The following is a 17,556-nucleotide window of genomic DNA, read 5'->3' as shown; positions in this document are numbered from 1 at the left end:
TGAAGAACAATACTGTATTATATACTTAAAAATTTGCTGATAGGGTAGATCTTATATGAAGGGCTTTTACTACAAAAGGAAAAATGAAAAAAAAACCCAAAAAGCAAGGGAGGTGGGAGGAAACTTTTGGAAGTGATGGATAAGTTTATGGCATTGATATTGATGATGGTTTCATGGGTGTGTGTTTATCTCCAAACACAGTAAATTTTGTGTACATTTAATATCTACAGCTCTTTATATGTCAGTCATACCTCAATAAAGCAGTTTTTTAAAAAAAGAAATCAGGGACATTTTCTTCTGTGAAATTGCTGGGGTAAACATTGATATTTTGGGGAGGGCAGCTATCACATAAAGACACATTTCATTTATTTATTTTTCTGTAACTCTGCTACTCGGATTTGTTTGGACTATTACTCCCTGTGAAGGATCAGAGTTTCCTCAATTCGTAAGTCCTGCATATTCATCATGACCCTCATGCACCCACAACCCCCAGGGAACATGATTGGTTGTTGTGTTTAAGATCAATGAGGTAATACTTAATTTTTATAGCCTCAATTCAATTATGACTAGTGCCAGTCTTGAAGTTTTTCCCTTTGTCACAATATAAATCCTACCATTAAAAAAGAAACTGATCCATGGACCACCTTGAGAACCATCTGTAGAATTAAAAAGTAGAGTTAAAGAAAAAGTTGAGTCTCCTTAGAAACTGTTTTCTACCCAGTAGACTGCATATGTATTTTGTCACTTTGGTTGGGGATAATCAATAGTTAAGTCAAAAGCCATACTGGCTTTGCTACAAATGAAGGTTAATGCCTTCACAAAGGAACTGATGAAGCATATGACAGTGCATCAACCTCTCCTTTTAAATAACTTCTGTGGCACTGATAGGTGAACTTCACTTCCCGAGTAGGTTGGGGTCATTTATGATGGGTGAGTCGTTAACTGTGTTAACAGCCAAGACGCTAATCAGAATGTATGGTGGCCTGCCAGGGGAGGGGCTAATAATTTCTGTTTGTCAATCTAAAACCTCTGGAGATGAACACCCTAGTAGACTGAAAAGGACACTGAAGAATTAGCTGGAGCATGAAACTGTGCCATGTCTAACCAACAGTGGACCACAAGGGGACGGTTTCAACATGCTACTGATCACGATTTATGGACTTGGCCTAATATATGCACTTCACAGGATGTTTTTCCTCATAGAGAAACACATTTCAGTACATCTGCCCTTTATCTTCTTGATTTCTCCTTTTTAAGTGGTGGGCGACTTCAGAATAATGACAAGGGTTGCATACATATTTTATAAAGTCATTATATGCAGCAAAAAAAGAACGAAACAGCTGTGGGTCTGAGACCGGATGCTTTCTCTGTTCGTTTGGGATTCCTGTCCCCTGCATTCTGCTTTGCTACCTGTATGAGTGAATAGACCCCCAAAGGCTTGGATTTCCAGGAAAGGGCATTTAGTTTGCAGCTAGCCTCTCCCCACTAATGCCCACCTGCTGAAGGCAGTGACTTTCCACACATTTGCTTCAGCAGGAGGACGACCTCACACTGCTCACACAATCTGGACAAACACTTCTTTCAAAAAATCATCAGTACCATCTCCCCACTACTAACAAAATGGTGGCAGTTCTGGAGAAATACCAGGAAGAGGAATGGAGAGAGAAGAATATCAGTCCTTACATGACTAAGCGTGGAAAATTTGGGCACAGGCATGGAATACGACCTGATTGCAGTATTTTGCTCTTCAGAGGAAGTACAAAAAGCTGACTTCAGTCTCCCCTGCTTGGTGGATAACACGTTTTTTCATTCATAGGTCCTTGAAATTATTTAAATAAAACCCTATGAAAATGAAGTTGAATTTTTTGGGTTTTTCTTTAGGAAAAAGAATACTCAAGGTTTGATATACAGCCCTTTCCCCTTTCTTTTTGGAGTATTGTTATATATGTTGAGTCCATGATGCGGCATTTTAGATTTTGCTGTGGAGCCCTGTATGATTTTAAATGCTGGCTGTCATTTGAGTCATGTAACTCATTGGTACTCATGAACCACCAACTTCAGTCCCAGCCAAAGAAACGCTTGCAAATTCTCCTTGAATGCATATATTTGACATTTTCCAGCTCTTCATTCGTCAGCGTTTCCTACCTTGACTTCTCTGTATTCAACTAGGGCCCATCCGTGTTAGTATTACAGCATTGTGGGCTTCCCTGGTGGCGCAGTGGTTGCGCGTCCGCCTGCCGATGCAGGGGAACCGGGTTCGCGACCCGGTCCGGGAGGATCCCACATGCCGCGGAGCGGCTGGGCCCGTGAGCCATGGCCGCTGAGCCTGCGCGTCCGGAGCCTGTGCTCCGCAACGGGAGAGGCCACAACAGAGGGAGGCCCGCATACCACAAAAAAAAAAAAAAAAAAAAGAATTACAGCATTGAAAGTGATCTTGCTGATCTTCCAGTTAAATTCTGTGGTATTCAGTTGAAGATACTGAGACTGAGAATGGATCAGGACTTGCAGAGATCACTCATCTGGCTCGGGAGCAGCCACAGCTTTGTCCCTGGTCTCCCAATTTCCAATCCAATATTCTTTCGTTTTTCAAGGGCAAATCAGTGTTGGTACTAGGATGAAGCAGGAAGCCCTGCATATTACAGTTTAAAGTGTAACTCGATAACCTGAGGAAATCCCCACATTAAACCAAGAGGAGGGACAAAACTTCTTAAAATAACACTTTAACAGGTTGGACTGGGTCCTCACCATAACGAGCTTCGTATGCCCTTCTGGTCTATTAATGTCTCAATGGGTTGGGATCAAAGGAGACCAAGATGGATTTTCTGTCTACAAACTCTCTTCCACAGTCAACACTGGTTAGGTGATATTCTAGAGGGTCCTTAATGTTATGTGTTCATACGTGTCAGTTTTGTGGGCAAGAGAAATGCAGAAATGCAGCACTCGTGAAATAGGTGTAAAAGCCCTGGATGAGGGGCTGAGAACATGGAACCCAGACACCTTTATTTATCTGATTAACATGGAGTATGTACTCACTTGAATCCTAAGAAAAGCCACTGAAGCCAGATCCATGACAAGAGGAGAATAATAATAGCAGCCGGGAAGGACATCAGAAACCATGATCCAAAGTTGACGCAGTGACAATCAGGGTAGCGCCTGTGTGAAAGTATGGAAACGTGTTCACAGAAGGAGTACAAGTGGAATCCTTTCTGATGGTCAGTGAGACGCAGCACTTCCCGTCCTTCCTGTGCCACCAGCCAAGAAGGAAGATGTGGGAGGTACTCACCATTAAATACAGAAGTTAGTTTTACTCCCCCTGTCTTGAGTCTGTAACTGCATAATGTTTGCTGCTTTCCACAAAAACAAGAGTGGGCATGTTATAACTTTTGCTCCCTTTATTCAATCTAAAAGGAAGTGTTTGTGAAGGAACCTACCACGGTACCTGCTACTCGTGGAAATGCACAAGAAATGGGTATGCATGGGTGTGTGCGTACTCAAATCGTCAGTATATGAGTGAGGAAAGACAAATAAGCAGACTTGGGAACAGATGAGAATTAACTTAACAAAACTGAATGTGTCCATTACCATTTCGTCTTGGGAGCTGACATCCCGGACTCGGAAGGGACTCAGACCCCACCTGCGTTGTCTCTCAAAGCTGTTTCCCTCTCCGTTTCTTCTGCCCCAGAGCAACTGCAACCCTCTTACCAGACATATTCTAGCCCTTTCTTCCTAGAATTAGACAGTGCTTTGGGGCTCAGTCAAACAGAATAAATCAGATAAAAATAATTAAAAGTCCTGTGGAAAACATCAACTTGTTCCTTTCTCTCTCCTAGTTATTTTCAGCTTTTTAGCTCACATAATGACAATAGCAACAAAAAAAAGGTCAGGTACAAGCACAGTTTCTTTGGTAGCCTCACATTCATTGTTTCAAAATGTAGTCTAAATTTCATATAGTTACCTATTTTATGACTGTGTGGGAAAAAAAAAGAAAATTTGAGAAACAGTTGTCTTTAAATTTTCTTCTTGAAGCAGTAACACAGAGTCAGAAATTGGAAAAGTACAGAATATAATACAGAAGTAATAAAAAAACACTGTTAACATTTTTTAAAATTATTTTTGTAATCACAAAATATAGAGAACTTCATAGAAATGACAGACAGATTTTCAATATTTTTTTCTATTTAAATCGTACCTTGTATTTTGCCACTTAAAAAAGATCATGTAAATAAATGAGAAGATTCATGCTACATGCCTCAACATAAGCCAAATTCATTTATTTTAGAGCACTCCTTCTATTTTAGAATGGTTCCTAAAAAATGCAAAGGCTGTTTTTAAAAAAACAAAATTAAGCGTTCAAAACTGCAGATTTCTAATGTTGTCTACAATTTCTATGAGCTGATCTCCCTGGGTCCTAGAGTTATTGGCAACTTGAAGATGATTCTGTCTACTTTGAAGAGATCCTAGGTTTAGCTTATATATTTATGCCATTAGAAAGTGACAAATGATAAGTAAAAAATGCTACAGAATACAGAGAATTGATGAATGGAAAAAAATGCTTTACCATGTCCATGAGGTTCTACTGAGAATTGCCTGCTTAAAAATAAATGTTGTTTTCAGTTGGAAAATAAGTGGGAAAAGGCTTAAACTTTTCTCCCATCAATTTATTAGACTTGGATTACAGGTCAGTGGCCTATGTTATTTTGTTTAGCCTGAAGACATTGAGAAATGCTGCTTGGGTTAGGTTCAAAACAATGCCCCAAACCCACTTTCATTTTTCACCATCTGTAGCTCGTACCTTGAAATCAGGCTACATTGTTCTCCCCACCCACTGCAGAGAGTCCTGTGAGATTTGACGGAGAAGAGGGGCTTTTCAAAATTTTTGCCTGGAGGGATAGGTCGTTTAGAAAAATGAAAGCTTAAAAAAGCTGAACTCTGGGGGTTGTTTTGTTCGTTTTGTCTTTGTTTTTTAACTCAGTAGTAAGAAAGTAAACACCATGCAGGTGTAAATATTTTGAATGAAAGTGGAATGAGTGGCATACTCGGGCTTAGTTTCGCTGCGGTAGTTCTTTTCCCACTTCCTCATATCCTATAAGTGAAGGGACTGCAAGTATCTGCCTAAAGCAGATACAGATTTCTTCTTTCATAAACTATGTTAAGTACATTTAATTCTAATAGAATCCTTTTCTTTCACCCAACACTGTGTTTTGGGTGTCTACCATGTGCTGGATAGTCTCCTAGTTTTGGGGATATAGTAGTGAATTAGATGGACATAGTCCAGGCTCTCACAGTTTATATTAAATGAAGAACACAGGAAATAAACAAACAGGTAAGCATATAATGAATCAGAAAATAAAATAGAATAATATGATAAAAAGTTATTAGGTGGAGGGAGAAATTTTACATAGTGTGACCAACGAAAGAGATAGTTGAGATGAGATCTAAATGGCAAGAAGGAGCCAGTCATGTAAATAACTGGGAAATAGCATTCCAGACAGAGGAAGTAGCAAGTACAAAGGCCCTGGGGTAGGAATGAGTTTGGAAGACCAGTGTGGCTGTGGGTAGTGAGCTAAGTTTACAGTCACATGAAATAAAGTCCAAGTAGTAGCCAGTAGGGGTCAGATCATATATAACCTTGTAGGCCATCAGAAGGAATTTGGATTTTAATACTAATGCAATTAGGAGTAATTGGAACATAGTAAGTAAGCTAATGACATGATCTAATTTAAAATCTATGCAAATTTATGAATTTCATAAAACATGTTAGCTAGGTGGATTGTCAAGATTGACCGTAACAGGAGTGGAAGTCAAGTGTGGTAGGCAGAGTTCCAAGATGAACCCCAAGAATCCTGCCCCTGGTATATATGCTCAGTATATTCCTTTCTCCTTCTGTGTGGACAGAACTTGTAAATAGGGTGAGATTTTATTCCTGGGATTAGGTTCTTTTATGGCTAAAGTGAAAGGATTTTGCAGAGGTTCTCACAAATGGACTCTTGAGTTAATCAAAAGGGAGATTATCTTGGGTGGGCGTGACTTACTCAAGGGAGCCCTTAAAAGAGAGATTTTCCTGCTGGCCTAAAGAAGTGAGCTTCCATGTTGCCGAAGGAAGGGGCCACACGGCAAGGATCTAGGGGTAGCCTCTAGTTGCTGAGAGTGACCTTACACCAATAGTCAGCTATAAAATGGGCACCTCAGTAATTCAAACACAACGAACTGAATTCTCTCAACAGCCTGAATGAAGACCCTGAGCTTCTGTGGAGATTGCAAGCCCAGCTGACACCTTGATTTCAGCTCAGCAAAGGACCTGGCTAAACTGTACCTAGACGCCTGACCCACAGAAATTACGAGGTAATAAATTCATGCTGTTTTTCTTTTCTTATTTATTTATTTAAAAATTTTTATTTTTCAGCTTTTAAAAACAGCGGAGTTGAGTAGATTGTAGCTTAATTTACACGAGTAGCAGTGAAGACGAAGAGAAGGCAATAAATTTTACAAGTGTTTGGCATAAAATGTACGAAGTTGGGAAAAGGTGCTATTCATTGAAATGAAGTCTGAGGGAAGAACAGGTTGGTAGAAGGAATGATGGATTAGGAAGCTGCTGTGGGCGTGTTAATGTGAGATGTCCCTTAGTTTCCCAAGTGGCCATGGCAGATAGGCAGTTAGACAAATGGGTCTGGAATTGAGAGGGCAGGTTAGAGATGTGAAATTGGTGGTTACCCACATACAGGTGGATTTATAAACCATGGAAATGGGTGTGATAATTTCGGAAGTAAACGGAGGTGAGCAGAAGAGGAAATGCACCTGGGGCTCCTTATGTCTTAGAGGAATGAGCTAAGCGCATTTAGTTCTAACAAAAATCCTGTGGGCAAAGCGTTATATTTTCATTTTACACCGAAAACACTGAGTCTCAGAAGGTTAAGTGGATCGCTCAAGGTCACAGAATGCAGTCAGCCTGGATATTTACACCCAGAACGAGTGATGAAAACACAACCTCTCTTCATTAAAGCCTAGTGTCCTCAACACCAGCTCCCAGGTGAAAAGAGAAAATTCCATATATATTGCAAAACATCCATAAGCTAGAGTACAAACTTGATGTTTTAAGGACATTGTAGAACACCATATAGGAGTGATGGCGCCATAGGAGAGACATGCTTTGACCTAAAGCATATGTGTTCATCAGTGTTGATATTTAGGAAGACGGTGTTGTCGATGCAGTTCTTATGCCCATGTACAAAATCACAAATCATACTAATGAAACACGCAGTACTCGTCTCAAAAGAATGGGTGCGGTTGTGGACGTTTATGACCTTGAAACAGATTTTGGCCATTAAGAGTGCGATCAGCTGGTATCCACGCTGATTATAGTCCTTTTCATTAATGACTGTTTTGATGATTTCTGAGTCAAAGTCACTTTTCAGTTTTGTATTTACGTACTTCCAGAGTTTTCTTTTGAAATATTAATTACTCGTTACTCATGAGCCAGGCTTAGATTTCTAATAGCAATGGCAAAAGTAGAAGCGGCAGCAACAAAAAATGGTTAGGGTTATTGACAATTTCCTACCTGCCAGGCCCTCTGCTAAGGGCCACGGATGCACTATGCCATTTAATCCTCATAATAATGTTATAAGTTCTAGCTTTGCGTCCATTTTACCGATGCAGAAACTGATGTTTGCAGAAGTTAAGCTAATACATGGCAAGACTGAAATCTGAACCAATGTCTAAGTCCAAACTCTGCAATATCCAAATTTCTTCTCTAGTATTTGCCAGAGAAATTCTTTCTTAGAAACACACATTGCTCTTTTCTGCAGGGGGTAATCATGGTAAGTTTTGAAAGTGGCTATTGCTAGGTAACTGGTTAGCCTTCTTCCTCTGTGATTAATCAAGAAGGGAGGTTAGGGAGGTGGGCTTTGAATTTAGGGTGCCTATAAACACATTTCTTTTACCATTTCTAGGTTTGTGAAGCTATAATAGTTATTATTTAGCATTTAATTAGTAACAGTGACTGTGCTAATCATTGATAATTCAACTTCCTTCCAAGCTGTTTTGTATACCCCCATATTTCATGCTGACACCTACAAGCTGAATAATATACTTTGATAATCAGCAAACTGCAAAATTTTACTTGTGATATCTTCCACTCTTAATCTGATAGATTTGCCTTTTATGTTATTAATAGCTGTTGCATTTGTTAAGTGATATTGATGCATCAAAACCCCTCTGTTATGAAAGCAGTAATTGTCCCTAATAATATTTCCCTTAATAACTTTATTTTAATATCAAGAGATTATTCAGTTACTTAGATGATTCCCAGGAAGAGTCAGCACTTCATTTATGTCTTGGTACAGTTCATTGCAGCCAACGTTTATTGATCACCTACCTGTGCCCCTTGTGGGCTAAAAGGTGAAGAAGACAATAATTCATGAAGCCTTTAGAAGTTTGCAATCAGGGGTGGTAGTTGTGGATAAGACAAATTTATAGAAATGTGAGTATAGTTTATGATAAGAGGAGATGGGAATGGAAGTTCTGGAGTAACGAACAGAGTTTCAAATGATACAGCATCCACACAAGGAGAGAAAGAAATTGGCAGAATTGGCAGGTCTTTCAAGAACCAGAGTAGAAAGAAATGGGTTACTTACAGGGTGAGATTTATTAACAATAGTGTTAGGAAAGGAGGAGATTGGGTGATGGCTAGAAGAGTCTATTAGTGGAGCAGAAGGGCCAGCGAGAGAGCACTGAGCAAGCAGGATTTCCCTAATGAGAAGAGGAAACAAAGAATATTTCCAGAATGCCCTATTCCAAGGATTAGTCATAACTAATGGTGAATTAATCACAAGGCAGTCAGAATCCAGGTGTCACAGGTACTAGATTCAAAGATTAAGAACACAAGAAATTTCATACCTTATGGCTGAGTTAGAGAATTGGCTTAGTCTTCTTAGTATTGTTCTGAAAATCACTTTCTAAGCTATACATCAGCTTATGACAATAAGGGAGTGGTTCAGACAAACCAGCCACATTCCCAGCTTTGCAGCTCTTTCAAATAATACTTGTTATGTGCGCAGCTTTATATTTTATAAAAAGAAAATGCAACGCATGAATGCAAATACCTATGCAGTCTTTACTTGTCACTGTCGGCAAACTTGCTTTTTAAAGACTTTTGCCAGTATGGCCCCCTCACAGATGGTCAGAGAGGCAATGAGGCTGCAGAGTGAAAAGGACACTGGGACTCAGGCCAAGTGCCTCCACTGACTAGTGATCACGATTTAAACTCTTGGAGCCTCGGTTTCCTCATCTGTGAAATGAGGGCATGTATACACGTGATTTGAGAGATCTCTGTCTTCACTTGTCCCTTTTCATTATCACTCAGCAGGACACATCCTTCTTTCCCAAGACTGAGATTTCTACTCTTGTTTCTATTCCATTCCACTTCCACCTGACTCTTAGCCAATCAATATATTCTCTCTCTCTCTCTCGCTCTCTTGCTCGCTCGCTCTTTTTTCCCCAAACTTCACATAGCTCTGTTTTTACTGTCTCCTTCCCCTGAGTGTAAAACCAGACTGACACTACCCTTGTTCTAAAGGAACACTCTACCTCTGGTTATACCATGCTTGTTCTTTTTTCCTTTTCTTTGTCAAACTTGAAACAATCATTTAAACTAACTGCCTTGCCCTCCTACGATGTCCTCACTCCTTAACTCTCTTCAGTCCAAATTCTGCCCCATACCCCACTGTTCCACTGCACCTGCCCTCTTGGAGGACACTGATGAGAACCAAAAGCCTCTTCTCAGCCATCATCCTACTTGACCTTTACTGTGACATTGCATGCTCCTGACTCATCCTCCCTTTGGAAAATGGTCTCCTCTGTCTTTCAAAATCCCATGTACTCCTGGTTCTCCACCTACCTTGATTAACTTTTCTCATCTTCTTTCTTGTTAATATTTCTTATGAATCTATACAGGTCTCAGTTCTTTTAGCTGTTTTTCTCCCTATATGACCATTTCTATAGTCAAGATTTTAATATCTGTGTTTATATATAGAGAGTCCCAAATTTACAACTAATTCGAACACTGTATTTGCAAATGCCTGCTGAAAATCTCCCTGTGGATAGATTCTGAGCAGGCCACTTCAATATACTCAAAATAAAATTTATTTATTTCTCTAATGAACCTGCCGTGACTTCTTTAGAAGTTCATGACATCACTATCTATACAGCCATATTGTCAGAATTTCTCAGAGTTGCCTTAACCCCTCCTGACCCTTACATCCTCACACCTAGTTACTGACTACCTTCTGACTGTACAGTGCCCTAAGTCTAAATCCCCCCATCACGTCACAACTAATCTGCTTCTGCCTCTCATCATTTGTCAATACATTGGTAATAAACTCCTAACTGGTCTCCCGTCCCCAGACTCTTATAACGCCAGTGTGCACACTGCTGTTCTCAACTGTGCAAAGACATGCACAGACTATTCCACTGCCTCCCTGAAAAACTGATTACACGATTTTTGTGCTTTGATTTTATGGATTATTTGCATTCATTTTCTCCGTAAACATGGTGTTTACCTCTTTTAAGATTGGGCCAGGTTACACAGACAAATTTTCTCTACTGATCAAGGGGTGCTGCACGCAGCTAGAGTCCTCTTTAAGGATGCATGTTCAACTGTTTCTAGGAAGGTAATATTTTAGGGAGACAGACTTTGGGGTCTGACTGATCTCGGTTTGGTCGTCAAACTGCTAAGCTGAATGTCAGCTTTCTCAGCTCTACTAATAATAGCCCACATTAATGGAGCACATGCTTTGTGTTAGGCACTGTTCTAAGTGCTATTTATTTTATGTAAAACTCAAAACAACTCTCTGAGAGAGAGAGAGATCTTATTATTATCTTCATTTTTTTTTCTGGCAAAATAACAGGCTTAAAGACATTAAGTAATTTGTCCAAGAGCTGGCATTTGAACACAGACATTTTAATCTCAGAGCCTATACCTTTAATTACCACTGTATACCACTTCCACAGCAAGGATGTATAGGATTCGTGTGCATTATAATATATGTAATTCATCTGGCAAGGGCTCAATACATGTCACTTTACCTTCTTCCTTATATGTCAAAAAACAGATGTTATTATGTTTTAAATTTTTTCATGGTTTCCATATATGTATGTTTTGTCTAGACAATGAGATAGAATCTTCTTTCTGGTAAGTTTTATTTTTTGCATTTTCCGAAAGAATTCAAAACCATGCCTTGCACATTGTCAGTCCTCAGCAAATGTTTGTTGATTGACTGAGTGAATTAGTGAAGATCTGTTTTTTATTTGCACAGAATAAAATTTAGCTTCCTCAGAATTCATTGTTCTTATTTCCTTTGTGTAAAAAAGAGAACAAAAGACATCACATGTATAATATATAAATATTTTTTATGTATAAGTAAATAGATAGGCAGACAGATAGATATGGCTTTTAAATGTGTTATCCAGTCTCTTCCTCCCATAGTTTATTTGCAAGATAGCACCTTTTTCTGAATGTCAAAGGCAGGAAATCATTGACTCTCATGCTTATGTACCCTTTGGAAGTTGGCAAGACCCAAAATGAATTTGTACAAAATGATCGTTGGTATTACTAAGAAAGATGGCAAGCAGTGTCAAGAGAAAAGGTGAGATTATTGTCGTGGATTTGGAAATAAAGGGCAGTTGCTCTCTGGCTCCAAACATCTGAACATAGAAAATAAATCTTTTTTATTTTCTGCAGTTTTAAGTTTCTGAAACTTTTTCCAGTGAAACTGAAGGCATTTCATTCCATTGTTGCTTTGGGTTGCTGTTGTATTTTTTAGGGTCAATATTTAAGAAAGCATTTATTAAATACCTAGTTTGTTTAATAGTATCAATTATATTTTGTTACATAAGGTTGTTTTCCCCCTTCTATTTTAATATTTTCTATCAAGAAGGGATGCTTTGGGTTTTTTCCAGTTTTCATATAACTGTTAATGTTAAAGAAAACTTGAAGAAAAAAAATCACTAAATTTCAAAGTACATTTTAACTATTTTCTAAATTTAAAGAACATTTTGGCCAAATTCCCATGATTAGGGGAATTAGAAGATTAGACAACTGGGGAAAATAGTTACTGAAACATTTTGCTCAGAGTGCTACAATGCTCTCAATCTGTCATTGCAAATGGATGAATGCATTCATAGAGTCAAAGGAACAGTTAAATAAAAGAAAGAAAATTTTGTCGATACATCGGGCAGGAGCACAAAGACCAAGGGCAAACTCAATATGGTCATTTTGACAAAACCAAGTAATTTCACGGGAATGGTGGAAACCAACCAATGGTGTTGGTTCTCTAACACCAACAAAGATAAAAAATAAAAAATTGGTCTAAATTGTAGAAAAAGAGATTTGCAGAGAGGACTGAAATGTGGAATCTCTTTCTTTGGGGGATTCGTGTGAAAGGACAGAAGTCTAGCTTTCATAAAGGGATCAAGTACATTTCCTGTCTTGAACTAGGAGATATATGGGATAAATCCTCTCTGCAGTAGGAATTTCAGAAGTCTCCCACTTATAAACCAAATGTCTTTCTAAGGTTCCTTTCTAAGTAGGCCCCTGGAGTAGCACATGATGGTTGTGTACTGATAGAAACAATAAGCGCACATGGAGGTCTGTGTTATAAATTCCCTAAGCTGTTCTGTTAGTGTTCTTTTTTGTACATAAGTGCTCATTCTTTCCAGAACGGAGGGTGACAGTTTTTGAATCTTGGATTTCTTGGAACATCTTGCAAATAATTTCAGAAAGTTCACAGAGTTTGTGAATCTGTTTCCTAGAGTGTGGTTTTCCCAGATTTTTCTGTGAAAAGGACCTACATCCTGTTCCAGGGCATCCTCAGCGCTGCCCACCTTCCAGGCACTCTGACAGTTATCTGTCCTGTTAGTCCTTGAAAATACACCTTGGGTGCAGGATCAGATTGAGCTCTCACAAAAAAGCGTGGACTTTCAGACTATTGCTTCACGAGTTCTTACATGTTACCAAGTATTTTTACTTAGTCTACCTCATTTAATTCTCACAGTTATCATATGAACTGTGACTACTTTAGGTATGAAAAAAATTAAGTCTTTGAAGAGTTATTTACCTTTTATTGTTCAAATTCACAAAGTAAGTGACTGAAAATTGTGGAATTTTTAACTCAAGCGCTCTGACTGTATCCAAGGTTCCCCATTTTCTGCACTGGAGTAACATCACAGCATTAACTTATATTCAGATTCATACATCTGTCCTTAGAATACTTTATTACTGCTATTTTTGGTAATTGCACAACCCCTCAAATCTTTTTCAATCTCAACACCAACTTTTCTGTAATGAGCAATTCTGTTTCCTGCTCATCGTTTTAAGTTCAAATGTCAGTTGCAAAACCCTACATAAATTGTCCCATGTAAACAATCCCCTTTCTTTTTAGTCAACTACCATTTGCAATATCATTTATAATGAAAAGTGTCTTCCGTGTTTGGTGAGCATGGTCATCCAGGAGTTATTTCTTTTAAGGTGACCTTGCAATCTGCAAACACCTGTTAATTCACTATGTCCTACATATTTAACTCTATGGGAACGAGTAGAAGGGCATGTTTCTAGACATATAGAAGTCCTGATGGGGAACAAAGGAGAGTTAACTCAATATAGCACCTCTGTCTTTGGATTCTCTGAAACAGGTAAGAATAATTCTTATAATTTGTGTGCTGTCCATTTATTAAATCACCAGTCCAACAATTGTACTTACATGTTGAAATGCTCAGCGAAGATCAAGTTGGTGGAGGTACCAGTGATCGTTGTCAATCCACCAATGGTAGAAGAGTAAGCAATGCACAAGCACATAAGTTTACACATCATGTGGTCCTTCTTTGTTCGATATTTGTTTCCTGTGCCTGAATTCTGTTCAACAATAAAATGTACTGTGAGAACAGCTCTGTTGTGGTCCTAACAAGCAGTAACAGCATTGGTTATGGGCTGAATGTTTGTGCCCACCCCACCGCAAAATTCATATGTTGAGGCCCTAACCCCCAATCAGATGGTACTTGGAGATGGAGACTCTGGGATGTAGTAGGGTTAGATGAGGTCCTGATGGTCGGGGCCTTGCATGATGGGATTAGTGCTCTTGTAAGAGGAGGCACCAGAGAGCTTGATCTCTCTCTCTCTCTCTCTCTCTCTCTCTCTCTCTCTCTCTCTCTCTCTGTCATGTGAGATCACAGAGAGAAAGCAGCCATCTGCAACCTAAGGAGAGAGCTCTCATCAGACACTTATCCTGCTGGTACCTTGATCTTGGATTTTCACGTTCTAGAACTGGGAGAAATAAATTCCTGCTTTTTAAGTCACCCGGTCTATGGTATTTTGTTATGGCAGCCCAATAATGCAACATTTATCTTTCCATCAGTAGAAATGTTAACAATAAAAATACATAACCACTGAAATACTTTACACAGTTTCATTCATTCATCCTTCTTTCCTGAGCCAACTCTTACTTCCTTTCTTCCCTTCTCACCAAACACTCCCAAATCTTTCCAGGGTTTTCCCTCTGAACTGGTGGTACATGGTCAGTGAATTCCTAAACCTCTTTTTGGAGTGTTTCTTTGTTTTGGCACTTTCACTGATCCTCCCCAGAGGATACCACTACTTCTGAAATTGAACGTTTTCAACCCCCTATACTTCACTGTTGAGAGAGAGAGTCAGTGTCCTCCTTGTTTCCCCACCCTCTTCCAGAACATTAATCCTCTACTGACATGAAAATAAGTCGATTTTTCTTTAAGGCTGATATAATTTGGCTCTCTCTCTGCCTGTTCTTTTGAACAGGATGTTCTGATCTCCCAGTCACCCACTGCCATCACTTAAGATGACATGCCCATCTGGCACACAACATTCCTCATCCTGCAAATCCTGTCAGCATCTGGATAACTATACCATCTTCTTGAGTAACCCCTTAAATATCCCGGCTTTACACATTTCTTAAATCTCATTTCCAGAGACCTTCGACTCCGCTCTTCCTGTCACCCTCTCCTCTAGTTCCTGGACAATAGCACATCCTCAAATGGCTCCATGTGAAAAAAAAAAATCACTATTTCTAATGTTTCTGTTTAAGAATAGAACTCCCTAAGGTGCAGTACAAAAGCAACTTCATTCCTTCTCTCAACTGTGACCCATTTAACACACTCTGTTGTCTGATTCTTGCTATCCCTGGGGTGAAATCTGGGGTAGAATCTATAACATTTTCGGTCACTTCATTTAATAGAGTCTTTCAGTCATGTTTAGTTAAAAAAAAAAAAAGCAACCTCATTTCAGTAGCTGAAATAAAGAGTCCTCTATCTACTAGGAAAAGTCCAAGCTTTAGTAAAGTTAAACTTTTGCTTGTCCCCTAGATCAGGCTTGCTGAAAAGCCCATAGTTGGAAGTAGGTTTGTGGGTTTGTATTGTTCTCTCTCTTCCAGCTCCAATTTCTTCCACCATTTGCTAGTTCTAGTTTCTAAATCCTCCATATTTGGAGTGGCAAGGGATGGACAGTATCGGGAGAGGAGCAGTAAGGATTAGGAGAGGTCTTATTTGACTGGTTTAAATAAGATACGATGGGCTTCCCTGGTGGTGCAGTGGCTGAGAATCCGCCTGCTGATGCAGGGGACACGGGTTCGTGCCCTGGTCTGGGAAGATCCTACATGCCGTGGAGCGGCTGGGCCCGTGAGCCATGGCCACTGAGCCTGTGCGTCTGGAGCCTGCGCTCCGCAATGGCAGAGGCCACAGCAGTGAGAGGCCCGCATACCGGAAAAAAAAAAAAAAATAAAGGTACGATGTTAGTACTCTTTATGTTTTTTTTTTTAACATCTTTATTGGAGTATAATTGCTTTACAATGGTGTGTTAGTTTCTGCTGTATAACATCTTTATTGGAGTATAATTGCTTTACAATTATACTCCAATAAAGTGTGTTAGCTTCTGCTGTATAGCAAAGTGAATCAGCTATACGTATACATATATCCCCATATCTCCTCCCTTTTGTGTCTCCTCCCACCCTCCCTATCCCACCCCTCTAGGTGGTCACAAAGCCCGGAGCTGATCTCCCTGTGCTATGCGGCTGCTTCCCACTAGCTATCTATTTTACATTTGGTAGTGTATATATGTCCATTTGCATAGCAAAGGAAACCATACAGCTCATGCAGCTCAATACCAAAAAAAAAAAAAAAAAAAAAAAAAAACCCAATCCAGAAATGGGCAGAAGACCTAAATAGACATTTCTCCAAAGAAGATATACAGATTACTCTTTATGTTCGATGGATGTTCCAGATGGCCTCATCTGGTGGGCGGTATTACGGATTTTATGCGTCATGGTGCTTTTAGAGATTCCTGTCACCCAGATAAGAACATCAGGTTGCTGCTCCTTCTGTGAAGTAATGCACCTCTTCCACTGATGACACCCTGTGGTTTCTGCATGTGATGGTCACCCGATCTCTTGATGCAGAGGTCGCCTTGCCCTGTCAAGAAGCTGTCTTGGGGAAAGTTGCTTTTTTGTTTTTGTTTTTGTTTTGCGGTACGCGGGCCTCTCACTGCTGTGGCTTCTCCCGTTGCGGAGCACAGGCTCCGGACGCGCAGGCTCAGCGGCCATGGCTCACGGGCCCAGCCGCTCCGCGGCATGTGGGATCCTCCTGGACCGGGGCACGAACCCACGTCCCCTGCATCGGCAGGCGGACTCTCAACCACTGCGCCACCAGGGAAGCCCTGGGAAAGTTGCTTTTAAAATGTCCCCAGATACCACTCCTCTCATACATCTGGCTCATGGGAAACAGGCACCTCTGCTTCGTTGGCAGTGAAAGTGCAGCTGACTGTCCATTAGATAAGGAGACTCAGCAGTGACTTTCACTTTTAAATGTTTCAAGAGTGTCAAATAACTAGTCCACTGATCTCTAGGAAACAGAGTCTAAAGTTTTCCAAGTGGTGATTTCTCAATATCTATTTCACTGTCTCGAGGTAAATGGAAGGCTCCCCTGCCAAAAAATTGATCATACAAGTTGGAGTTTAGGAAAATATTCTTTCTCCAAAGGTAGACTGTCTCTCAAACTTCTCATTTTCAACACTAAATTTAAGAGTCTAAAACTGTTTTTTGGTCACTTGCTTTGCAAATCCTGTGTAAGTAAAACACAGGAATACTTATGGTATGTGCTTAATATGATAGTTCTTCAGGGATAGAAAGAGCCTCGTTTTACCACTCCATTAACCAAGAATTCTGGAGTTTACCGCAGCTTCTTTTCCAACTTCGCTGTTGAATCACTTCTGTCCCTGTTGTCCTTTGACTGTTGACAAGTCTTGGTCACTAAAGCATCTAGTTATTATTCGCAATAGTTTGGTCCTCTCCTTTCTTCACTTCCTTTCTTATCCAGTTTAGATTCCTTGGTAAACCAATTCAATAACTTTCTTTTTTTTTTTTTTTTGTGGTACGCGGACCTCTCACTGCCGTGGCCTCTCCCGTTGCGGAGCACAGGCTCCGGACGCGCAGGCTCAGCGGCCATGGCTCACGGGCCCAGCCGCTCCGCGGCATGCGGGATCCTCCC

General features: G+C 40.0%; 1 protein-coding gene across 1 annotated transcript in view; it reads right to left on the bottom strand.

Annotated features, from left to right (window-relative positions):
• The window catches only part of SLC13A1 (solute carrier family 13 member 1), a 76,964-nt gene that overhangs the window by 17,023 nt on the left and 42,385 nt on the right, over positions 1 to 17,556 (bottom strand). The window contains exons 7-8 of the mRNA XM_007130532.2: positions 13,752 to 13,903; positions 3,034 to 3,153 (exon numbers count right to left, since the gene is read on the bottom strand). Coding sequence (XP_007130594.2) covers positions 3,034 to 3,153; positions 13,752 to 13,903 — 272 coding nt within the window. The remainder of the gene's footprint in view (positions 1 to 3,033; positions 3,154 to 13,751; positions 13,904 to 17,556) is intronic.

The sequence above is a fragment of the Physeter macrocephalus genome, chromosome 5 (assembly GCF_002837175.3).
Source record: "Physeter macrocephalus isolate SW-GA chromosome 5, ASM283717v5, whole genome shotgun sequence".
NCBI classification, from domain to species: domain Eukaryota; kingdom Metazoa; phylum Chordata; class Mammalia; order Artiodactyla; family Physeteridae; genus Physeter; species Physeter macrocephalus.
Note: the sequence above shows the minus strand (reverse complement) of the source record. Positions and strands in the feature narration are given on the sequence as shown.